Raw genomic sequence first — 26,804 nt, 5'->3', positions numbered from 1 at the left:
TGGCGGATGTGGCGTCATCAAAGATGGCCGCCGGCCTAGGTCCCTATCTTAGGCATCTAGAGTCGAACACACCCGAATACAGCCGAATCCTCATGGTTGGCAAGCCAACAAGTCATCAAGCCGTAGTCCCATAAGAATAACATTATACCAGACTTCTCTATTTCACACTACTCTGTACACACGCCTGTATGCTAGTATACTTTTTTATGTGTTTTAAATATTTGTGTACCGTGCGAAAATCCTTTTTCCCTACTCTGAAGTTTCATTTCTAACGCACATGTTGGTTATGCATACGCGCCGAATCTCTCCCCCCCCCCCCCCCCCCCCCCCCCCCCCCCGTCTCACTTTTACTGCGGAAATTAATTAGGAATACGTTTGGTATTTTACAGGGGGGGGGGGGGGGGGAAACGTAGCTATTGCAAAACACTACAGCGCAATTTCATGCCAAATAGGCGGACCCCTTTAAGTGCATGAACTGCTCTGTAGGCTTTATCATACAAGCACTTATTCTCGGAGTACTGCCGTTTCCCCCTCCGAATAATTCTAATTGCGCTCCGTTATAGTCCCGTCACCATTCAATGTCTCAAACCACCCCATGTCGACGATCCGTCAAGCCTTCGTCGATTCATTCATCCATTCATTCAGAGAATTGCAGTAGGTACCTATATCCCAACTGGTAGATTGCTGAAACTGTGTGGTACCAAGAATCGATTCGTTACCTCGGCAACGTACTCGCGGCTGCAGAAATAAACAAGTGCATGCAGAGAACTTCAGCGTTAACAGCAGCAAAAAATAAAAACTGCTGTCTTTAATTAAGTTTGCTTTTTTTTTTTCCTGTGCGAAAGTACAAGTGAGAGAATGCCCGGAACAAAGAAAACATCACCACTTCCAAGCAAACCTACCACCGCGGTGAGTATGCAACTGTTGTGCCTATTCTTAAATCAGTAACTTCTGGGGTCCTGCATGCAAGTGAACTCCTCCGTTGCTAGCCTCTTTCTTGCTCAACTTCCAAAAATAGACACACTGAGTAATATGGTCGCTTTGTTTCTCAAATCCATTCCAAACGACCGGTGATAGTTCACGCCCAATATCCAATACGAATCGTAATTTATGAGAGCCTACCCAATACATCAGTGATTCATAAGTTATTAAAATCTAGGATAATTCTTCGGCTAGGCCTATTTGTGGAAAACCATTTAAAACTTAAATAAAAGTTTTACAAGCTGCGTCTGACGCCGATACTTGATATTAAAATGAAAACAACCTTCTGACTTTTTATATCGAGATATTGATTGAATAGTTACAGTATTAAATATGTTGCAGTATTGCATGCACAGACACGATCAACTGTATAATAATGAAAGATCAGCTAAGCTGTAGATAAATGAGTGCGTAGGAATATAGCTAATAATTTACTGAGACGAGATAAACTGCGTATTCCTAACATAAAACGGAATTATACAGTTTGCTCGGATCTCGGAAAGTCCCTTTCTTCCTTTCGACAAATACAGTGGTAATGACCAACAACACGGGGTGTGAAAAGCATCGATTTTTATTTAGAAGATCTTGGTTTGCTAGTATTGAACAAGCGTGGGAAAAAAAAAAAGCGAGAAATTGCGACCTTGTCATTATTCGTCTAGACATGGTATCAACTAAACTCTCTAAAACAATATCTCACATGGGTACATGACCACATAAAAAAAACTTTATTTTCAAGCGACGAAATTTATGAAAAATAATTCACACTTTAAAACGAATTTTTTTTATCAAAGCAAAATATAAACTGTAGAATAAAACAAAATTCCTGTTTCGTCTTTGTTGAGAATTTTAACCCTGTGCCTTCTGGGCAGATGAAGGCTACCTACACAAACAAAAATCAGTTGCTTCAATCATGCTAATTATTTGTTTTCATGGAGGTGTTTTAGTGCAAACTCTTAGAATAAGCACGTTTATGATATAACAGGCTCATTATAGTGATACCATGTAACGAAACACTAAATGATAGAACTTCATTGGTTGCCCGACATACCTACCTATGAGTAAATGACTGTACGACTGTTTAGAGCTATTATTATTAGAAAAAGTAATTTGTTTCGTTTGACTTCATGTCAGAATTTTTCTCGAAAAGATCTTAGTTCTTTGGGGAAAAGAACTACGATAGTAACTCATGCCGCTATGTATAAGATTTTTTTATTTACTGTATATTGCCTCTAAAATAGCGATTACACTCACGTATTCATAAGTTTGTTCTACACTTACTTGCCCAAAGAGAGCATTCAAAAACGCCACGGCTGTTAAGTCTACAATATTTATTCATAACACGAAGCCTCACTAAATAGAAGCATTTGTATTAGACAAAAAAAAATATGTTCAAGAAAGTGCTTATACGAAAGAAAGAAATAAAACAATTTAAGCTATTAACTCTAGCTGTGAGGTAAAATACGTACTAGGGATAATATGTTTAAGAAAGGTCTGGAACAAATTCATATGAAGTCCCCGTAGATGGGCTGATAATAATTTTTAAATAATGTCACGGATTAAAGCTCCCGTCTACATGGGCACACATACGTTCGGTAAGCAGAGCTTCAGAAAATACCACGCGATTTGAAAACTGTTCAAGATATCAGAGTGGTGTCTTTTCACAAAAAATAAATAATAATAATAATAATAATAATAAGCTGAGGGCGGACGAGAAGTTCTGTCTCCGTATTTTGTTTTTAAACTGAATATTCAACACGTGTTTTCATAGTACAGATTCTTGAAAATACCCAAGGGACTTGCATTACACTTTTATCTTCATTTCTCCGCCATCCAATGTTATGGCTACCACTCAAATATCCTCTATGCACGACGAGAAGACTGCACACCAGTTCAGAGCCTTGCGCTTAGAGGTGATGCCGCGCTATAAGTACCAGCGAGCTTTGCGCTTATCATCCCGCCTCACTAACACAGATACATCTCTGACTTGGCGGACCCCTAAATACACTTATTTTTTTTTAAATTCTTAGAATCTAATCTCTAGTAGATTCTCTATTTTAATGAAGACCTTTCAATAGTCTTAATCACTGCAGCGAAATAAACAAAACATACATTTTTCAACTAAAAATTTTTGAAAATGAAATATTTTTTTTAAACGTTACCCAAACTTATCTAAGCTAATGAGAAAACATTAAAAATGTATAAATATTGATAGAATTATAATTATATAGAAATAAAAGCGTGCGCGGAAATTTATTTCGGTGATGGATCGGCGGTTTCTGTTTGGGGGGGGGGGAGAGAGAGAGAGAGAGAGAGAGAGAGAGAAAGAAAGAAAATGAACCTATTTGATTGCTGTTTGCTTTCAAATTATTTCCTTTTGTTGGTAGGGGTTACAGATGCTAGTGGATATCTTAGCTTCTTGATATCCTCAAAACTAACCACTTCAGCAGCCATATCTTTGTACCTTTTTCACTAATTAAAAAACCAAAATAATTACTTATTTATATTAGTGCTCTTAGTTTGAACGTATGGCCTAGCTTAAACTTCTAATCGAAACTAACATTGATTATATTACATTCAAAACTAACACTAACTACATTACACTCAAACTAACTTTATAACATTAGAAACTCACTACAGTTCTTAAACACTAACTTCATCCTCGAAAGACTAGATTTTAGTATTTCCGGAGGGAGGAAGAGGGCTGCGTCTCCAATACTTGCCCCTCACCAGGGGCGCAATAACAGGGGGGGGAAGGGTATTTTGCCCCCCCCCCCCTCTTAAACCTTGAAGTGGGGGCAAACGGGGGCAAAGAAAGTGCTGTGTAATCAATTTTTTGATAATAAAACTGCTTAAATAGCACCATTTTCCACCTTGAAATACAAATTTTCCCGGGGGAAGGACCCCCGGACCCCCCGCTTCAATCGGCGATTCTTTATAAAAATTTAGTTGTTGCGGCCCTGCCCCCCAGGGCACGCACCTGCTGAGGGGTTGTTTCCCCCCAGTCAGGACCGAAGCTGCTGAAGCAGAAGGCGAGCCTGGCCAGGCTGCACGGGCTCAGCCGAGCCGACAACCCCGAGGTGACGCTGTCCGCCGACGAGGGGGAGACGTGGCTGAGAGCGAAGCAAATACTCAAGCCGCAGGACCAAGAGGACCTCAGCGAGCTGGTAACGAACACACGCATCCAACAAATGTGCGGTAGTTTTAATAATCTGGCACAGTGCGTGTCAATAGGCTGACTATTCGGTCTTGTAGTTAGGGCAGGCGTATTTCTAAAATTCTAAAATTCTTTTGTTTGTATTTACTAGTTTTTAAACGTATTGCTTAAAAAAAGTTTTGCTTTATTAGGCAGGTAAATACGAAGAGTAAGTAAAAACTAGACGCAGAAAAACAAGAAGAAACAAAACGTTAAAATAGGGCTATTTTTGCCCTTAGTTTTTAAATGAAGCAAGAGTAACGTATATTTTTATAATCTAATAGGAGCGAAAACCTGGCAAAGAAAAACCAAAATTTTCGAAATATTAAAACAAAATAAAATATGTTCAAAATTAAATTAAACTTGAACTATAAAACCAAGAACATTTAAAGGAAACAAAAGAAAAATAATAATAAATTAATTGAGTAACATTGAACAACATGTAAGTAGGTAGGTTCTTAATTTTTTTTTACATATATAACGAAATTATAAGAACCAGAAATTGTGTGAACATCGTCCCATGCGGTCGCGAGGGTATGTTCACGCGAGTTCTCCGATATAGACCTCGGTCCGAGTTGTACTGCCATGGTCCAGACTGTGAAAGAGACAAACCTGATATGTAAGGTATGTCGTAGGTAGGATCGCGGTTTACTTGCACGGAAATCAGACTACTAGCCGTGGAAAGTCTGGAAAGTCTGGAAAGTCCACGGCGCGAAGCGTGGAGGGTTACAGCCAGGTCAAATGCAATATTTACTTCCGACAAATTTTTTGTAAAGGTGGACTCTGGATGGTGCCAACAGACTTGAAGGATTAAATAGTTGTGAACATTTATCTTGTGTAGGTGATAATCAATAAATGATAAATTATCAAACAAATTTTGAAGTGAAACTTCTTTGCTGAGGGGGTAACAATTTTCGAGCGATCGAAAATTCCGATCGCATGAGGGGAAATATCTAGGTATGTGGTGGGAGAACTAAGAGAGGAGGGGAATAGTTAGGTACGTGGTGGGGAAACCGATAGAGAGAAAGGTAGAAATAATGCAGCATACTTGCGCTCTCGCTCACTTGCGCACCTTCTTGTGCGCGGGTTGTTTCTTGGGGTTGGACGTTTGCGCGGTCTGTAATCGCTGGAGCAGCTTTGAGCGGGCTCTACGTGGTGGCGTGCGGCTCAGGTTGAACCCCGCCATGCTGCAGGGATAGGCGGGTCGCGTCGGTAGGCACCCGCCTGCGCCTGACGCCACACCGATAACTGTTGTGACGCCATAGAAATAACAATTAGCAATACCAAAGATTTTTGCATTCTTTTTAAAGATGAATGACATGACAGTGAACTTTGGTGTATGTGCAAAAAGGGCTCATGCAGAGTGCACTGGTATTGATGGACCCGACAATATGTTTTTGACTATTGTCAGAGATAAACATCACTTATTAACTATTTGAATTTATCAGCTATAATTTAGATATTGTCTATATTTTATAATTTTTAATTTTTCTGGACAATTTGTTTTGTTGCGAACAAACAAAATTATTCCATTTGATTGCATAGTGTGCTACACAGTTATTTGTGTTATTATAATTATTAAAGCAACAGCTGTGTGTCCGAAATATTTAAAATTATTTGATTAATATTACTGATTGTAATTACCCACTTGCCAGGTTAATTTAGATTTAGACCAAACTTATTAGGTTCTGATAAAAACAGATTTTTTTTTCAAACCTACAGTAGTTTCTTTATTGTTAATATCCAGAAGCGATGACAAAATATATCGCAGTATATATTTTGTTATGCACCTCCTTGCTGTAACAAATTTTCTTTTTATAGGCAATTTTGCTTAAGTAATCGGAATTCTCCAACTTTACCCTACAACAGAAACTGCTAATTCATTACATAAAATAAACAGCACAGACACCTCTTACCATAAATTAAAATAACTGCACTAATTTCAAACACATCTCATGTCATTTGTGAATTGTCACTTCAAAAATATGAAATGAAGGTAAAATATTGACGTTTGTAATTAAATTATTCTTGATGTTTGCTTTTATTTATTTTTTAGGAACTGAATGAAGAAATCCAACGTGTCCTCACAGCTAACAATCCTCATCTCCAAGACAATATGGTTCAATACAGCTTCAAGGAAGGTAGTTTCGTTCCAGTTGTACCGTCAACGCACGAAATCGTGTTACTGCACGTAGAAGGAGTGTGTTTGCATAAAGATTCAGAAGAAGCGAAACAACAGTTGAATGCGGAAGGTGGTTCATTTCCAGGTACGCTTTCCATGCAGCTTTTCAATGTCATTGTGGATGTGCAATATAATATTAACATCTAGCTTCTGTTTTTCCTTCCACTCTAGTGCTTATTTCTACCTATATGCTGCAAGAAAAAAACAGTTGTCCCGAGTAATTGAGTATTATATTTGTACAGAATTACTGATTAATTAAACAGTATTGTTTAGGTGGGACACACTCGGAATGTATTTCCAAAATAGCTGCTAGATTACGCTAGTTCAGTATTACTCACATTCATTTGACCATCAGCTTTGCTGGTAGGGTAAGTTACTCATTATGTGAACAAGAAAACGTTCTGTGGAGAGGGGTATGGGATATATTAGTGCTAGATATGATGTGTGGGTAATTAATACAAGCGGGGAGACGAGATGAAAAATAATTAAGTGCTCAAAAAGTTCAAATATAAGATAGCGACCAAGTAAATGAACTTGCATGCACAGGGAAGGGGGGAACATGAACTATAAATCATTCGAAAGAGGAAGATATTTATGTAAGGCATAAAAATGATTATTAAATAACGAGGGATGAAGCGAGGAAAGAGGGGTAGGGTAGGTTGATTGGCAGGAATATAGTAGTGTTAGATATATCATGTTTATAGTTGCTAGAAGCGGGATGGTGAAGGGAATTAAACAAATTGTAAGTAGGAAAACATTGGCGAGCAATGCATTAAGCATACCAGAACACGACAAAAAAAGTATTAGGTTAAAAAATCGCTCACCTTGAGGAATACATCCCAAGTTCTCAGAGCAGCTACCCAGACTCTGAAGATGTAGAAAACCAAGGTGAAAGTTTGATCGTGTGGTCTTATCCCACTAGCTTATTACAAAATTTCTCCCACCTCCCATAGGGTGGGAGGGGAGGAGAGAAACTGCTGCTGAGACCACAGAAAGTTAGTGCTCCAATAATCATAATGGTTAGTTATCCAGAAAAGGTGGGAAATGAGTGGAAGGGTAGATGTAATCTTCCTTACCTGCCTCTAAAAACCATTGCAGTCCTACATAGAACAGGGGAAGCTGTTGCTATATGGCATGGACATAGCCGGGGGGCGTATAATCAGGGGCTCGATCCCCCTGAATTTAAGAAGCACCTCACTGTGTGTGTGTGGGGGGGGGGGGGGGGGGGGGGGGTCTACATGGACTTGCAAAAGCGTCACTGTGAAACGGATTTGAAATCAAAACTATATCTTACGGAAAATTTTTTTTATATTTTTAAGTTTTCTGCTTATTGCATTCATATAGGCCAACACATGGGCAGTATACAACATACAAGCATAGTATCCAGAGATGACTTGTCGGTTAATCCTACGTGCAAGACTCTCAGTTCACGGCCCCCCTCCCTCACTTGCGAATCCTATAGATTTGCGCCTCTGTCCCTAAGGTTTAATAGGGGGAGTAGTGAGGGAGGAAAGAGTGGGATAGGGAGGGTAATTCCTGCTATGATATTATGGAAGATAGTGAATGGGGAGGGAGGGGAGGGTGAGAGGAGTGGAGGGCTAACAATGGTGCTTAGACAATTTTTATCCAGTTCATGAGGGATTTATCAGCTCCCTTCACCTACCTTCTGTCCAAATGTTTTATTGGTTGGTCAGGATGTCGATCTCTTAAATCATGGGTTTGGTGTTTGAACCAGAACTGATATAATTTATTTTTTACAAGCTGTTAATGTACTAGGTGCATGTCGGTTGTCACAGTGACTCGAATGTTTAAGTGTTCGAGGCACATCCGTACCTCAAATTGATTAACATGATCTATCATTCCACATAGATATTTTTTAAGAGACAATATCTCCCCTGCTCCACTACCCACAACCATCAGTTAGAAACCTTCCTCTTCTGACTTTACCACCCTGTTCGGAGATCACAAATAGATAACCTATCATTTCACTATATTAACTTAGATAATCCTCTCCTTACTGCACTACAATGTTCGGAATTGTAAAATAGATACCCTGTAATTTGACAGTATATTTTCCCACCAGACTATACTCGACATTCCTACATATACTTAACTGATTGTTAATTATCAATTGGCTTCTGCTTGTTTTTGACCCCAACCCCATATTTTACTGACCTACGTGTGTTGGAAGAATTGAACGTTAATGTCCCATTGACATCGGGTTCATCAGAGAATGTGAAAAGTGACGAGTTTGCTAAAGGAGTGTTGAAATTAATAGACGGGGGGGAAAACGGGAGAACTCATAGAAAACTCACCGTCTCAAAGCAAAGTCCACTACGCTTCCCACTTGAGGAAAATCCAGGTTGAACCCGCCAAGAATCTAACCAGGACTTCCACTCATCCACCAAGGGTCCCTGGTCACAAGGCTCACGCCATTACCGTTGGCCCGCAGTTCCGATGGTCCCCTCGGCAGAAGCTATCGCTAGCTCATCACACTCGTGCGGCGAGGTTCGTGTGCTGGACCCCAGTTCACGAGCACTGTGTTGGTAGTCAAGTTGTTTCAGTGCCTGCCGTAACTCTGAAAGGCCCACCACCGCAACCCTCCGTGCAAAGCTTAGTGACGTAAAAACCTCACACGTTAACGCAATCCCACAGGTGCTCATACGGCAGCCATGTGCAGGGCTGGCTCTGGGGTCGGGCAAGCCCTCTGCAACCGCCCAAGGCTCCGCAGCTAGAAGGGCTCATCTACTGAAACGCCTGCCATTCATTACTTGCAGACCCCTGTTCATTGTTAAATTTGCATATAATTTATTCAAATCAAAAAAAAAAATTGGTTGTCTGTAAAGTCGGTTTACGGAAGATAGTTTAACGTGACGTCATAAAAAACATTGATGAAATGATTGCATACTTTTATGAATAAAATTGAATCATTTTTATTGAATTATCACTATTTTGTATGGATACAAAGAATGAGTGAAATGAAATCTACAATTTAATTGATAAATTTACTTTTATTTGCACTCATTAATTCAAATATTTTTATTACTTAAACAGATTATTTTAACTATAACTTGTATGCATGTTTGCTATTTAACTTCTTCCAATCTGTGTTATTCTGTTAAGGATAGGACGATGATAGGAAAAGTAGGAAACGAATGGGAGTGTTTCAAGTTTAATGTGCTTCGAAAAAGTCAAAACGATGGTTGTTCCAATCGAGTGGAAGAGAGATAGATGCGGCGCAAGCGTACAATGAGCGTAACCGGACAATGAGACGTCCTTTTTCGTGCGTGCAGCCTGCGTGCATCGATTTATTAGACGTTGTCACGTCAAAAACGTTTGGCTGAATCAAAAAATCTTAAGATAATTTAGGAAAACGATCGTTAAAATCTAAGTTCAAAATACTCTTTTAAGAGTTTATTTTTCAGGTTTTCCGGGTGTGGGCACCGAACTCCCACTTTCCCTAACCCCCTCCTAGAACCGCCAGCACCGCCAGCGCTGGGGTGGACCGGGGAGCAGAGTGGCCGCGTGTGCAGAGACCCCGGGGGCGGCCGAGCCGGAGCCGGCGGGGACCGGCGAGGGGGAGGCGGGCGAGAAGGACGCCCCGCAGGAGGAGGCCGAGGCGGAGGAAGGCGGGGAGGACGACGCGGCGCTGGGGTGGACCGGAGAGCAGAGTGGCCGCGTGTGCAGAGACCCCGGGGGCGGCCGAGCCGGAGCCGGCGGGGACCGGCGAGGGGGAGGCGGGCGAGAAGGACGCCCCGCAGGAGGAGGCCGAGGCGGAGGAAGGCGGGGAGGACGACGCGGCGCTGGGGTGGACCGGAGAGCAGAGTGGCCGCGTGTGCAGTGACCCCGGGGGCGGCCGAGCCGGAGCCGGCGGGGACCGGCGAGGGGGAGGCGGGCGAGAAGGACGCCCCGCAGGAGGAGGCCGAGGCGGAGGAAGGCGGGGAGGACGACGCGGCGCTGGGGTGGACCGGGGAGCAGAGTGGCCGCGTGTGCAGAGACCCCGGGGGCGGCCGAGCCGGAGCCGGCGGGGACCGGCGAGGGGGAGGCGGGCGAGAAGGACGCCCCGCAGGAGGAGGCCGAGGCGGAGGAAGGCGGGGAGGACGACGCGGCGCTGGGGTGGACCGGAGAGCAGAGTGGCCGCGTGTGCAGAGACCCCGGGGGCGGCCGAGCCGGAGCCGGCGGGGACCGGCGAGGGGGAGGCGGGCGAGAAGGACGCCCCGCAGGAGGAGGCCGAGGCGGAGGAAGGCGGGGAGGACGACGCGGCGCTGGGGTGGACCGGAGAGCAGAGTGGCCGCGTGTGCAGACCCCGGGGGCGGCCGAGCCGGAGCCGGCGGGGACCGGCGAGGGGGAGGCGGGCGAGAAGGACGCCCCGCAGGAGGAGGCCGAGGCGGAGGAAGGCGGGGAGGACGACGCGGCGCTGGGGTGGACCGGGGAGCAGAGTGGCCGCGTGTGCAGAGACCCCGGGGGCGGCCGAGCCGGAGCCGGCGGGGACCGGCGAGGGGGAGGCGGGCGAGAAGGACGCCCCGCAGGAGGAGGCCGAGGCGGAGGAAGGCGGGGAGGACGACGCGGCGCTGGGGTGGACCGGGGAGCAGAGTGGCCGCGTGTGCAGAGACCCCGGGGGCGGCCGAGCCGGAGCCGGCGGGGACCGGCGAGGGGGAGGCGGGCGAGAAGGACGCCCCGCAGGAGGAGGCCGAGGCGGAGGAAGGCGGGGAGGACGACGCGGCGCTGGGGTGGACCGGGGAGCAGAGTGGCCGCGTGTGCAGAGACCCCGGGGGCGGCCGAGCCGGAGCCGGCGGGGACCGGCGAGGGGGAGGCGGGCGAGAAGGACGCCCCGCAGGAGGAGGCCGAGGCGGAGGAAGGCGGGGAGGACGACGCGGCGCGCCACGACAGCACGGGCGACGCGCTGGCCGCCGTGCCGGGCCACAAGAAGCTCACCAACCAGTTCAACTTCTGCGAGCGGGCCACGCTCACCTGCAACTACCCCTCCAGGGTGAGTCGGTCAGTGGCGGGCCCAGCTTAGAATACTGGAGGGTTTGGGGTTGTGTGGAATACACCACTCTCTCCCCCTCCCGAGTCCTAAATTGTGGAAAAATAATAACAGCCTCTTAAAGGCTAATTTTAAGAGTTTATTAGGTCTTAAAAAAATCATTATAAAAAAATTCCATTTGATTTTTAAGAGTACCAAAGTTAAAAAAAAAATTACACGCCGTTCAGCAGAACTAAAAAATGTAAAGAACTTGATTTGAACAAAATAAATTAACAGACTTCAAAGTTCAGTTGCGGGCTGGAGTAGATTATTATTATTATTATTATTTTATTTTAAGTTCTAAGGGGCTTTAAGACTGCCAATGGTCACAGTGGTCGGTTGAGAGGTCACATCACTCGCCTCTCACGAAGGCAATCCTGGCTTGATCCCTGGCGGCATTCCCAGTTGGGTCTAGCACATATTTTTCACAAGTCAGAAGTGTGATGGACGTTGCTATGCATCGACTGTTTTTTTTTTTTTTTTTTTCTCGAGTTACGCCGATTTCCTCCACCCATTCATTTCAACAATGCTCCATTACCATCTCGTCACCTTTCATCATCTCTAACGGCCTCAATGTCAGCTAGACGTTAAGCTGAAGTAATCCATCCTATTAATTCTTCTTACGTTGACCATTCCAGCTGTCGTAACGTTACACTTTCTTAAATAGTTAGTTTAAATTAGTTAAAAATGCATTAATCCAAAAAGCAATTTTTACTAAAATTGTTTATCTTAAATTCATTTGCTCTAAAGTCATTGGTGCTTTTATCTTAATTTTTTGATTCTTATAACATTATCACTTTTAGGTGACTTAAAAAATATATATATTTTTAAAATATGAAATGTAACTCTGTGCTTCACTCTACCACACTGTGGTAAATTCAAAATAAAATGAAATCATGGTAAGTTTCCCCGCAGTTGAAACTGTAAATTTTGCCCAAGAAACTAAATTTATAAAATACTAGCAGAATCCGGCACACGTCGTCGTTGCAGCTTATTTCTTTTTTTATTAAAATGTAATATTTAAAGCACTTCAGAAGCTTGGAAGATTGTAGTCTCTGCTACACTTGTACGGCCTTGAAGAGATGGTGAATATGACTTTATACAACTTTACTTAGATTCATACAAAGTTTTTTGAAGTGAAACTTCTTTGCTGAGGGGGTTACAATTTTCGAGCGTTACGAAAATTCCAATCGCACGAGGGGAATGGTGAGGGAACTGGTAGAAGAGAAGATTGCGTCAGCGGCGACGCCAATCCAACGCATGCACTAGCTGTCAAATGGGAATACATAAAAAAAAGGGGGGGAGATAGGTACGTAGCATAGTATGTTATATACTAGTTGGAACGGCCAGAAGGGGAGACGGCTAGGGAGAGGTAGAAATGACGTAGCAATGACGCTATGAAATTCTCGTAACGCTTCTTGTGTTTGTCTACTCCTCATTTTCCGTAACGTCTAACGATTGTCCCTATCATATTAATTCTTGTATTTTATTTATTCGCGTGGAAAAAAAAAATGTTGATTTGTGAAATCAACTTTATAAATATCTTTAATTTGTATGTGAACAATGTGATTAAAAATGTAACAAATACGTATATTAAAGACGTTAGCTTTACAAGTGTAATTAATTTTTGTTATGTGAACACTGTGTTTTGAAATGTAAAAGGACTTGTGAGATATATTTATAAGTAATATTTTATGTTTGATCGGATTTTTTTTTTGTTCTTTCATTTTATTGAGCTGGATATCGTGATTTAACATCAACCTAAAAAAAAATGGAAGAAGCAGATAAGGTATTATAAAAGACACTGTGGGAATAAACCGCCAAAAGAGGCGTCAACAGTGCCAGTGAACGGATGAGAGAGTACTGTGCGCGGGAAAATGCTTTTTTTTTTTTTTGATCATACCCGCTTCTTTATTATTCTAAATTGTTATCTCTTTTTCAATAAAAAATACTAATAATTTATCTCTATCTTTACCGAATAAGCAAAAAGTTTCACTCCTGTCTTGCGTGGACTCCACGCACATTTTTTTTTATTAATTCTTATCTTACTGTACTAGGCAAAGAGAAGTTTCAGCTAGTAACCATAACGACGAAATTCTAAATTCCCACTTGTCAAACTGCCTTGAAGATATGCCTGTAATCGTTCACTCCCAACGTATAGGTACTGGTTTCTGGCAGGGGGTCATGTTTTGCCCTGTTATGAATGACCAGTTAGATGTCTGATGCTCAACGATTAATCAAGACACTATTTTGTTGGCTTAGTCATTAGAACGCCCTTGCTTCAGAGCTTCATGAGTGTACAACCATCTTGACAAATAATGACATCAAAATTGTGACATTCGTTCAGACTGACGAAATAACACAATTTTTCTGTTTTTAGAATGTCAAAACGCAAACCATCCCACCACCTAGAAATATGTTTGCTGAGTGTGTTGCCCAGTGGATAATTTTCGATGCATACCAAGAAGACTACGAGAGCCAAGAGAAGGACAAGGAGAAGGAAAAGAAAGAGAAGGCAGTGTTGAGTAAGAAAGATGAAACAAAGAAGAAGGACAAGGCAGTAGATCTCATTAACCGTATGCTGTTGTCTGCCAAAGTTCTTGAAAGAATGGTCAACCAAAACACTTACGACGAAATTTCTTTAGGTAACTATAGTCCCTAGCAACTAATAGTGTAAGACACAAAATGTTGCCAAAATTACGCGAATGTGCAGAGATCATTTTTTCGTTGATTTCGTCCAAACGGCTGAATCGCATCTGGTGCCATTAACTCGTATATTGTCATTTTTATGATTTTTATGATCATCGGGGGACGCACCAAGTGTATTGGTGTGCCAAATGAAACTTTATGATAGCGAAAATATTCTGCAATACATTTTGTACACTTTAATGATCATTACAAGAAATAATCGCAATTTCAAAAGTACTTCAGAATATTTAAATTCGCACGTTAGTGCGCTATCTGTAGGATATTATGATTATCAAATGTATCGATGGTTGTCAAACGTTCTCTAGAATGCATTGACATCAGTTTTTCTAGCCTCGTGCAGGGCACAGTTTATTAAAACAATTGCTTTTTCGTTACCTAACAGGGATTTTTTTTTTTGATATGTTCTGGAATACGGTGAGCGAGTTAGGTTACAGTTGTATCCCAAAAAGGTAGTGCTTATTTTATAATTTTATTATGAACACGGTGTTTTTTAGGTTGCCTAAGTATATTCGGTCAAGACTCGCGGTTGTCACATTTAAAAACAGTGCGCGACAGACAGTGGCGTAGCCAGGATTTGTGTATGGGGGTGTTAAGAAGCATGACCCCCCCCCCCCCCCCCCTATTAAAGCCGGGAAAATTTGGATTTTAAGGTGTAAAATAGTGCTATTTTAGCAGTTTTCGGTTCTTAAATTTAAATATTGTAATGGTAAAAATTTTATTAATTTTAATATGAAATTTGTTTGAGTGATGAATAAGAAATTAATTAAAGATTTCGTGCTAAGGGGGGGGGGGGGGTTGAACACCTAACCCCCCCCCCCCCTGGGTATGCCCCTGGCGACAGAGAAACATTGCACACACTATTCAGTGCGATAGACAAGGACGCGGCATAGCAGCTGCTCGTGACGTAAGTACTACGTAAAAAAGAGCGCGCATGCTATTTATTATATTTTCTTCATGTAATCAGAAAAAAAAAAAAACAACAACACTCCCGGAATCATTTTGGAGTAACAGACTCCCACTTACAATTAATTTATAATATCTAATATACAAAAATGGATTTTTGTTTGCTAATTAAAATATAGAAATAATACAATAAATTTAATTTTAGGCATAGTTTAGCTTGTAGCTCTCCCTTCCCAGCACTACCCCCTTCCTCACCCCCCCCCCCCCCCAGGCCCCGAAAATTAGCCAGCCAGTAGATAAATGTGAGTTTTATAAGGCCAATAAATAAAAAAATACTTATTAATTTTATTGTAATGTTTTATCTGAAGTTTTAAAAAGTTGGTTGTATTGTTTTTCTGTCTCTCTGAACAAGACATGCAAAGTTTTATATGTTAGATTTTTTAATGGTACTTTTAACTTTTTGTTATCCTTTAGATTACAAATACTGGGAAGATCCTGCTGACCAGTACCGAGAAGACGAAGGGACACTTCTACCTTTATGGAAATTCTCTTATGAAAAAACCAAGAAAAATAACGTGACCTACTTGTGTTGGAACCCGCAGTTTCATGACTGTTTTGCTGCTGCCTTTGGAAGCTGTACGTAAAATATGTATATCTAATAATTGCACAAGTGTTCGATAAAAAAAAACTTAACTTACAGGGGGAAAATGTGTGTTTTGTTTTTAACATTAATAGTCTTTAAATTAATGTGTTGAAATAATGTCAATAATATAAGTGTAAGGGTAAACGTTATAGTATTAACTGTATAATTTATTTTTATTATGATGGGCAGTATTTTAATAAAATTACTTGCCGAAAATCAGGTACAAAGCAGGTGTTTAGTATTTTTTTCAAGCCTTTTTCGCTTTTTACCGGAGCCGTTTTATTATAAAGTTTAACCTTTCGCTCTGAAACTGGAATGATTCGTTTAATGACGTAGCTGCTCCGGCAGCGAATTCTAGCGGAGGGAGCGGAAACAACGCGTGATTCGAGAAATGTAGTTAGTCATCACGCTCGGGATTATTTTAAAGAATTCTACGGTAAATAAGTTTCGCATTACAAATGTGTTTGCAGCACGATAACACATGAATCCGCTCGGTGCCGAGGTAAGATGTTTCACACATCTCTGGTGAGAAAAGAAAGACTCATTCACTTTTTTGTTTTTTTTCCAGTTGACTTCACGAAGCAAGTGCCAGAAGGGGGAGTTTGCCTGTTCACGCTGAAGAACCCGTCCTACCCGGAGTACGTGTGCGACACGGAGTGCGGGGTGATGTGCGTGGACGTGCATCCCAAGTGCTCGTACCTGATGGTCATAGGACGATACGACGGCAACGTCGCGGTGTACGACGTCCACGTGGCGGACAGGGAGCCTCAACACGAGAGCAACTCTGTCGCCAACAAGCACGCGGGCATCATCTGGGAGGTGAGCTCTCCTTTCAACACGTGTGGGACTTCATGCGTTCCTCCAGTCTGGTGGTGGCTCCAGGGCCGGCGCGTCCATACAGGCGAACTAGGCAACCGCCTAGGGCGCCAAGTAGCTGGGGTCGGCGCAGCACGACACACAACAGCTGATATAATATGTTTAACGATTATTGAAACTAGATGAAAATGGATTTTTGTAACAGTTTGGAATGTTTATATTGATATAAGTAATTATTTAAAGTCCACGGTGACCTGTTTATGATTTGTAATAAGTAAAAAAATAAAACACAAGCCTGCTTACATTTGATTGTTGACAAAATCTTAGGCTTACGTGATGTATTTTGGGGCAAGGAAATTTTTTTTTGTGGTGTCCGGCCTGGTTGGGCCGGGGAAGGGGGGGGGGGGGGGGGCAAAGGATTTTCGCCTAGGGCGCCAATTTACCTTGCACCGGCCCTGGGTGGCTGAACTTCCAAGGCATGGAAATTATGATCGTCAGAAATACAAACTGTTCTTATTGGAATATTTCAAACGAGTGTCTGAACAATTTCAACAATCGCAATTCGACTCGAATCCACAAGTGTGCATTCGACAGTGCTACGGAGGTCAGCTTTTTTTTTTTTTTTTTTAAATTGAAGTGAAGATTGCTAATCCTGTCCCTGTTCGGATCACCGGAAGTCCGGATTAAACGGAACTACCCTTAAAAATGTGTATAATACAAGTTTTAGATAGGTAAACTATATAAGTCTATGTTTTTTTTTTATGAATACAACTTTTTTTTCCTACAGATTAATTTTAGTTTTAATACTACTGTATACATAGAGCTAAGTTTTTATCCAACTAAATGATGCAGGATTGACAAAACAGAACCAGCAGGATGTCCGGATGAGCAGTGCCAGATTAGAGGGACTCTATACTGCCCTCGCTTAAAAATATACAAACAATGAATTTTTTTTTAGAATAAAACTAAGAAATTTTTGTAAATATAATTTTTTGTAACTAAAACATATTTTTTTTTCAATTTAAATAATTTAAAATCATTTAACGATTTGCCTTTTTGAAATTATATGTTTTTAACAATGCACACAACTTACATATTTATGTGGTTGCTGCTCTGAATTTCCTGCAGGTAATGCTGAACTGTATGACAAATTTAGCATATTTGCATAACTTCATGACTAATTGTTAACAGAATATGATGTTGGGCATTAATTTTCGGCCATTGTATTATACAAATAAAAAAAACTTTTTTTTAGTTTTGAAGCTTCATCAGCTGCAATTTTATTGTAAAACGCTTAATATTTGCAACTGTACCTCTGACGTAGGTGAAATGGGGCAGAGACATGCCAGATGGGGAGCTGAACTTTTTTTCTGTATCAGAAGATGGCCATGTTTACAACTGGGTGTTGATGCAGAATGAACTCGCTCGTACAGTTGTCATTGCGCTGTCCTTGTTGGAAGAGATCGCTGGTCCTGACGGTTCTTCCATTCCCATGACAGGTGAGGGAAAGGGAATCTGATGTAACTTTTAGCCATTAAAACTTGAATGCACAGTTTTCGATGGTGGCAACCATAATTCGAATCATTTTACTTAGATGCTTATTAAATATTATGCAGTTAAATTTTAACGTAAGGGTTGTAATGGAAACAAATTTATTTTTGCATGCATGAAACGCTTATTTTTTATTGATCCTATTATTCGGCCGGAAGTTTAAATTAAAGTTTATTCAATTTAGACTAATCTTTCTTTCATCTCTTTACCACTTAATAACTGAGCTTATCAAAATCAACATGTTTAGGTCTCTCTTGTTTTGACATTTAAAATAAAATCATATAAAATGATTTTTAGGCAATCTAATAACTATTTATTACTGATTAGTGTAGGTACTTACTAAGAACTTGTGTTCCAACTATGTCTTGGTAAAATCTATAATGTGTGATTCAAGCAAACTTTAATTACTTATTCATAACTATTCATACTGTGGCCACCAGGCCACATTTATATTATTTTATTTTGGCTTTATTGATTTTATGGATTTATTTTCATTTTAAATTACCCTTTTAATCTGTAAAAGTCAGTTGCTGTATTTTTTTAAAATTATTTATTTATTGTGATTATTTCTTTTATTGGTTATTCTTTGTTTGGTTTCTTTCTAGTTTCGTAAATATTATATATACCTATCGATTTTGTTTCTATGGCCGGCTACCGGGAGCGGTAACTTCGCTTTGCGGCTGACGTCACCAGCGCCTGAGTGCCGGCGGAGGTGTGCACCAACGAGCATTAGTGTGAACTGAGCGCGACGGGTGTGTGGGACTGCAAGTCGCCGCGCGGGGACGTGTTGAGGAGCTCCGCCGCGAGACAAGCGAAACCGCTTCGACTCTGCACCGGGCAGTCCATGTCGGGATCAGCAAACATGGGGCCGTGCCTTGCACGGGTGCATAATGAGCTGCCACGCTATCAAGAACTACGATAAGGAAAAGAGGCGACTCGTAGTATTTGTTTTCCGGATTTGGGACAAGAAAATAATTTTCGCAAGAAGCATATATTTGGAAAGGGCTCTCATCTATGAAGCACGATTACAGTTGGCTTGTGCTGATTAGACTTACTTGTTTGATATGCTGAAAATATAACGAGTCTACGCTCCCTAGTATGACGTTGAGTAACTTTGAGTGCAGCCGCAATTTTGTATGACTTTACGTCAAGATTATTTGTAATTTAAACTTTGATTTTGGATTCTCTTTTCGCCCGCGGAACTAAACATTTTGAGTAACGCCCCCCGGCGTATAGTGTGGCAACACCCGGCGCTTTTGACTGTACTGTCAATATTTCGTGAAGGTCAGGGCAAACAGCTGATCGTGTACAACCAGGAAGACGAGAAACTGTTTATTCACGTGTGCAAACATTTAAATCCGGCCACCAGTATATATATATATATATATATATATATATATATATATATATATATATATATATATATATATATATATATACTAGCTGCCCGATCCGGCTTCGCACGGTTGTATTAATTGGGGGGGGGGGGGGAAATGAGACCAAATCTCTTATTTACAGTTATAATAAATGAAATAAAATGAAAATTAATTAATTTTGACAAAAATTTAATACAATGCTTTGTAATGTACCGAAGAAAAAACGAATAGCACCGATGGTTTCCCGACTCTCGAGCACGCAACGTTGTCATGGAGACGAAGTACCCACTGTTTCCCGGGCTTAAACACCAATCAACATTGATGATCAGTTTATTATTAATAATAAATTTTTAAGACCATTGATCGAAATAAAAACTATCCTATCTCTCAAGTTGGAAAAAATTACACATAAATGCCCATTTTCATCGAAATCAGTTGACTTGGTGAAGGGGACCTTTTTAAAAATCAGATGTAGTTAGTAATTGTCTTCTTAATTTGAATAATTTATATCACTTTCAAATCCCGACCGACTTTGTTCTACCAGTGTATAGTTATTTACCTGTATATATCTAAAAATTGGTGGTCTGTATTTAATGAGTGATGATTACACTAACAATGAAATAGTCGTTGCCATGGAGACGAATGAAGCATCAACAATGCTACAGCCGTTGCCGTGGTGATTTTCTGCCAACTCATACATAAATCACATTAGAAAACTCTAAAATTATAAGATTAAGACCATTAATCGAAATAAAAACTATCCTATCTCTCAAGTTGGAAAATATTACACCTAAATGCCAATTTTCATCGAAATCGGTTAAATGGTTTAGGAGTCCATTGAGGACAAACATTGTGACACGAGATTTATATATATTAAGATATATATATAGATATAGATATATATATATATATATATATATCAGTAGGTTTTTCATTTTGTTTGCAGCGCTGACTTATAATGCGTGATGATTTTTTTATCTTTATATTTCCACGAATATAAATGTTATATTACAAGCCAGTAACTGCTATTCCCGTTTACTTACAATGTTATATGAAGTTTTGCAATGAAGTTGTCTTTATTAAAAGTCTGCTTAGTATTACTCTGCTTTTTCATTATTTTTTGCCAAAGACTAGCCTTTGATTTGTGTGAATATAGTCCTATTTTTTGCTCGACCACTTGGGTAGATTTTTTAGAGCTTATTACGTATTTGAGATTTCCCTTTTTTTTATTTGTAGTTACCCAGGGGGAGTCGGAAACGGGACCTCCCTTCCTATTTGGTCGGAAGGCGGGTTTCAATACTTAGCCACAAATTATGTTACTAATATTTGTGGTTGTTATCAGTCTGTAGCTTCCTGTGCAGACTGCAGACATATAGATAGAGAGAATGGGTTTCATTGATTATCTATTTTATAGTAAAGGAAATACTATTTTAACATATCACCAAAGAAGACCCTAAATATAACGTTAATTATTATGTAAAAATTATGTTTCAGCTTGTGGTACGACGATAGCATTTCATCCATCAAAACGAGAAATATTTTTGGTTGGTTCGGAAGAAGGCTATATTTTCAAGTGCAGTACAGCATATTCATCAATGTTTCTGGATATTTACAAAGCACACCATATGCCTATAACAAGAATTGCTTACAACTTGTTTTATCCTAGCATATTCGTCTCAAGCAGTTCTGACTGGAGGGTTAAGATATGGGAAGAGGATCGAAGGTAAGTATAAATAAACACTTTTTGGTTCTACTCCTTTTTTTTTGTATAGCCTACTATACACACAAATAAGTTATTTTTCTTAATTAAATTTTTTGTTGAATGAGGATATATTAGTGTGTTCTTATAAGAGGAATCATGAATATACATACGTGAGCACGGCATTATATTAAGTAATTTCATCTGAAAACATTCTAGTGATTAGATGAGTTTTTATAGTAGGTGCGGTCCATATTGATTCAGGCAGGGAAAGAAAAAAATTACCTTCATGGTGTAAGATGTTTAAGTGTTTCACATACGTTACGTTAAAATTAAGATAAAATTAATAAACCAATATATGGCACCTAAGGCACCTTTCTCCCTCGGAATTTTCGGCAAAATTTTAAAAAGTTTTATCTCTGAAACGGTTCAAGAATATCTGTTACGGTTTTTTTTATTTGAATAGTAACATTTTTTTCTGATTAAAATTATATCCCGTATTGAAATATGCCTCCCAAGTTCTATTGTTGCAACCTTGTGATTTTTTACCTTTTAAATCTAATTTTTTTTTCTTAAATAACCCAATTCCATTTTTTTTATTTCTTGAATGTTGATCAGTATCGTATAGTAGGTACTACGTTACCTGAAAATGAGTTAAAAGCAAATGAAAATATTGGCATACATTAAACCTGTTTACATTACCACATACATTTTGGTCTCACGACATTAAAATCTATTCTTATTGACACGGCATTTTAATTTTTGATATAAGTAGATAAGTAACGGGCATAGATTTCAAAATATATTAAAACTTTCAAAATATATGTGTAAGTTCCTAAATATATTACGTATTTACAAGTTACACAGCAAACCACTTCTGTGCTTAGAACTAAAATTAGCAATTCAATGAACTAAAAATTGATCCAACTGCTTCAGTATCTTAATTTAATAGTGAGTGATTTATGCCTTCCTGTTGAACCAATAGGAACTACGGCACCCACAATCCTTAAAACATCGCGAATTGGAAGTGAACACTAGTAGTATAGGTTGGCCGGTTCGATGCTAGGAATAGGAATGATATGATGGTGCCGGTCCGCCATCTTGGATTGTGACGTAACGATGGCCATCTTGGATGACTGTGACCTTAAAAAATGCCCAAAATTTGCCCATATTGACTCAGCATTTGCCAAAATTGACCCAAAATTCTCCAAAATGATAAATAAAAATTTCCAGTTTTTAAGAAAAACATTCCGCCCCAAAAAATCTCCAAACAATCTGAACAAAAAAATCCCTTTTCCAGGGAAACATTTTTCCTTTCAGACAAAATTTCCTATTTTATTTTCCCAATATTTTCACTGGCTTGAAAAGTCCTTAAAGAGGCTTAAATTCCCCGATGGACAAGCTGCCCTAAGCATCTGAAGTCATGACCTTGACCTAGAATAATGCCATCACCTCCATTTTTAATAATGACGTCACACTTACCATATTGGATTCCGCCATTTTTAATTATGACGTCACATCCACCATTTTGTTTTCTATAATTTTTGGCATGTTTGATTCCACCATTGGAATAATAATGTCACGTCCACCATATTGAAAATATGATTTTATTATTCAAAAAAAAATGGGAAAAAAAATCAAACTATTTAAATATAATTTTAATGAAATTTTAATTTTAAAAATCGCACTTACATCACGGATATGGAGTTTGAACCTGGTGAGGGGAAAAAAATACATCGAGTCCTTTTTAACAGAGGCTACCAGCAGACTAACCATTCAACACTACTACCAATGACAGCCAGTTTGGATCCACCATTTTGCTATGTCTTCTAGAATATTTGCTTACTAGAGTGCAGTAGTATTTATTGCCAGGTCGTCATGCCACCCACCATTTCGTCGATGTTTTGACAATTTTTTTTTTTTTCATAAAAAAAATTAGGTATATAATAATTGATTCGAACGATTACTGTCCTCGATTAGATCCTTTGTCAATGCAGAAAGGTTGATTTTAGGTAAAATATTGATTTTATTAATAATTGTCTCAATGCAACATTATTATTATTATAATAAGTATCATCATTCTCAATGGATTAACATATGTTGTATATTTTTCCATTTATTATTGTTAATTTTTGTTATTGTTTCAGGGATCCTCTATTTATTTTCGACCTGGGATCTCCAGTGTGTGACGTGGGCTGGTCGCCATTTTCAAGCACAGTGTTTGGTGCTGTCACTTCTGATGGCAAAACACATGTTTTTGATCTAAATATTAACAAATATAGAGCTATTTGCATACAGAACATTGTATCTAAAAAGAAAAATCAGCTCACACGATTAGCTTTCAATTACAAAGAGCCAGTGCTTATTGTGGGCGATGACAGGTGGGTTATTGACTTCACATAGTATTGTTTGAATTGCACTTCTTTATCATCTAGCCAATTTTTTTTAATGAAGTGAGTGTTCTGTAGTTAAATAAAATAAAAACAACAGAAGCGGAACTTAAACATTCTTCATCGTTAATAACTATTAATACAGGCACTCTTAAGTAGCTCAGTGAAGATTTTCACAATTTTAAATATTTCGATTAACAATGGTATAAAACTAGTCTATTTCGCCCATAGCTGTATGAAATTTGGTATGTAGTGTTTCTTAAAATTGTTAATGCGAGGCTAACGACTCCTTGTCAAATGATCGCATGCCTTCAGTTCCTGTATACCCTGCAGGTAGTCCTCCTGATGGGTGGGTGTCTTTTTTTTTTGGGGGGGGGGGGGGCCTTCTTATCAATATTTGGTTTTCCTTTAGCAATACATAATCAATGTCGAGCACATAGCACAAGAGTCTCGAACTAACAGGCATACAGCTTGGGCATAACCTGATGTGTTTAACGAATACTAGCCTATAAGCTGTATTAAAAGCATTTAGACAAAAATCTATGATTTACAGGGACAAAACTATATACAAAATTATGAATATTACTCAATGATATTAAATACATTGTTCTAAATTCCTCCAATTGCTTCAATCGTGACGTCATCCAGCCGAAGGCCACCCTAAAGCCCGACCTGCAACCGCCAGTATCCAACCCCGCTAACGGAACGCGCCCCTAGCCATGGCCCACCCGAGTCAGGCGAGCGCCTCGGAACTTAGGTATTTCAACGCCCTTCATTAATTGGCAAGACAAACCAAGGCATTTACACAGTAAATTCACTAAACTTTAATGAACCCGCCACTTTGAATTAATAACACCGTGCTACACAAGTGCGACGTAGGAGTGCCCGGGTCACTCACGTGTAGTTTTCTACTAAAACAGCTGTGAGTGCAACCCTTGCGGCCTTCAGCCTAAATTCAATAGTGTAATATGTGATGTAACTCAAACCGCCCAAATTAGCATTTATCATTCGCCACTGGAGTAGTTATCAAGCAACAAACAGTCTCCAGTGTGACTCTAATAATTCAAACTTATTTTATACAAATTTATTAAATGTCATTTCTAAAACATATATATATTAAGTTAATCATTAAGTTTTATTGTATGAATTTAGAGCCACTTAAATTTAGTTATTAATATAAATTTTTATGAATAACGGAACTTTAGAAACTCTGGCGCGACAGGGAGCTCACCCCTCCCCTCGCGCCAGGGCCAGACGCCAGTACAGCGCGACTCACGGACCGGGACGGACGCACGTCCCACGGGGAGCCATCCTCTCTTTGTCACCATCGAACTTCAATCTGGTAATTATTGTCAGAACCCGGAACCTTTTTTAAATACTCCCCGTGTGCACTCGGTCCTTTTCCGGTGTAGGGCCTAACCCAGCCGCGTCAACTTAACACGCCCCACACAACGCATTATGTGGGGCCGTGCAATGTATGGTACGGGCCGACTCCCGCCACCACAGACTTTTAATTAATCGCCAAGTGCACAGGCACTGGCTACATCCAATCGTAGACGTGTTCTTAATTTAATAGGGAGCCGCGGTCCACACAGGTGGGCCCGCGCGTCGCCGTTTACCAATTACGGGATTAGCCGACTCTAATCAAACACTCTCCCTTAACTGCAACTGGCGTGAGGGCATAACGTTAGTGACGGCGCGTCAGAGCACCTCGTGTGTAATTGACTATGTACTTTATGTTAGGGAATTCGTGTGATTGTAAGTGCAGTGTAATTTGTCATCGTAATTAAACGTCCACTCCGCACACTCTGTGCGCGACGTGTAAATGACAGAGCAAGACCGTAAACGTTATTTCTGAACCTCACCAACCTAGTTAGGGCCAGTGGGGCAACAAGCATTAGGGATCCCTAACACCATCATCACCACCACCGCCGTTTCTAGTGGGCCACGCAGGGGCTTTCGGACCTCATGACCCACCTCGTGGCTAACCACCGCGTTAGCCTGGCGCCCTCCCGGACACGTTTCCCCGCAACAGAACAGCCTTCCCGCTAGGAACACCGCCGAGTCTCGAACACGAGAACCCAGGTGACGGCAATCGTATTTGGCTCCAATTGCTCCAACTGGTTCGAATAGAATCTGATTCCAACAAGCTTCAATTGCTCTATTGCTTCCAATTGGCTACAGTGTCGTAAATCGCTCCAACTTGTTCCAATCGCATTTGTCTCCAACTAGCTTTGATTGTACCAATGGCACCAATTGCTGAATTTAGAATTTTAAATAAGCATGTAGGTACTTAACAGTTATAAAAGTGTCAATAACTTGAATAGCAATGCCCCTAATTTTGCCCATAATTTTTAGACATTTTACATTATCTTAAATGTTATGGAAATTGACAGCTTACACTTAAGTCATGGTGAGCAATTTATGAAAAATTCTCTAACAATAAATTTGTGTTTCAAGTTAATTGTTTAACTTTTACGTTAAAACAAATCACATCAGTAGTCATAAACTTATTCACCAAAAACGCTTTAAAAATCAAAACTTCTAGCTAAGAAATTCTAAATTCGATCAATAATGGTTTTAAGAAATAGTAAATATTTCTTAAACTTAGTTCACCATTCTACTAATTACTATATATATATATATATAATTTTATCCTTCTAAATTTAGTTCAACCATATAATTTTTAATGAAATATAGTATGTGTGTTATTTTTACAGGGGTGGAGTAACAAGTCTGAAGCTCTCTCCAAATCTCAGGAAAGAAGAAAAACCTTCTAAGAAAGGTCCAACTGTGGAACCACGTCAGTTAGAGATTAATAAACTGGAAAAATTACTGGCTCTTGTTCGTGATCCCCCTGCTGTTGTCAAAATGGTTGATCGTTGTATTCCTCAAGAAATAACAAAGTAATAAATTTGGACTTTTTTCAGTATTGGATTCGACTCAAATAATTTATTGCATAAAACCTACAGTTTTTAAAAGGACAATTAAGTTCCGGTCTTACTATAGGAGCACATTACAAACAAACGAACAATGCTCGGAGAGCCCATGTGCTCATGGGTCGGCCAGTGTAGTGTTCTGAGCGCTCGGAATTACGATTATCGAAAAGCACATTAACAGGGGCGTATTTTGAGTGTGTGATGAGGGGTGCACCCCCTAGAAATCGTAATAAAAAAAAAAAAAAAAAAAAATCAATACCACCAACAAAAGGAAATAAATTCAAATTAAAACAGCTGGTCAGGTGATTCTCACCCCCCCCCCCCCCTCTTTTTTACCAATAAAATTCTGTACATGTTCCTGGCACATAAACACTCGAAAGTGTACTCACAACACTA

General features: G+C 40.1%; 1 protein-coding gene across 1 annotated transcript; it reads left to right on the top strand.

Annotated features, from left to right (window-relative positions):
- Positions 1 to 850: 850 nt before the first annotated feature.
- On the top strand, positions 851 to 26,445 carry LOC134533522 (dynein intermediate chain 2, ciliary). The gene is made up of 9 exons (XM_063371048.1): positions 851 to 909; positions 3,984 to 4,145; positions 6,231 to 6,441; positions 15,469 to 15,630; positions 16,206 to 16,456; positions 17,778 to 17,952; positions 20,875 to 21,103; positions 23,227 to 23,460; positions 26,190 to 26,445. The coding sequence occupies exons 1-9, from the start codon at positions 859 to 861 to the stop codon at positions 26,377 to 26,379; spliced, it is 1,665 nt and encodes a 554-aa protein (XP_063227118.1). The 5' UTR covers positions 851 to 858; the 3' UTR covers positions 26,380 to 26,445.
- Positions 26,446 to 26,804: the final 359 nt, after the last annotated feature.

The sequence above is a fragment of the Bacillus rossius genome, chromosome 6 (assembly GCF_032445375.1).
Source record: "Bacillus rossius redtenbacheri isolate Brsri chromosome 6, Brsri_v3, whole genome shotgun sequence".
NCBI lineage: Eukaryota > Metazoa > Arthropoda > Insecta > Phasmatodea > Bacillidae > Bacillus > Bacillus rossius.
The sequence above is the reverse complement of the archived record's forward strand: the minus strand, read 5'-3'. Positions and strand labels throughout refer to the sequence as shown.

Excerpts from the sequence above, each read along its gene's own strand:
- LOC134533522 (XM_063371048.1), top strand. The coding sequence starts at position 859 with ATGCCCGGAACAAAGAAAACATCACCACTTCCAAGCAAACCTACCACC. Across the intron at positions 16,457-17,777 it reads ACGCGGGCATCATCTGGGAG|GTGAAATGGGGCAGAGACAT; the intron begins GTGAGCTCTCCT and ends CCTCTGACGTAG. Across the intron at positions 23,461-26,189 it reads CTTATTGTGGGCGATGACAG|GGGTGGAGTAACAAGTCTGA; the intron begins GTGGGTTATTGA and ends TTATTTTTACAG.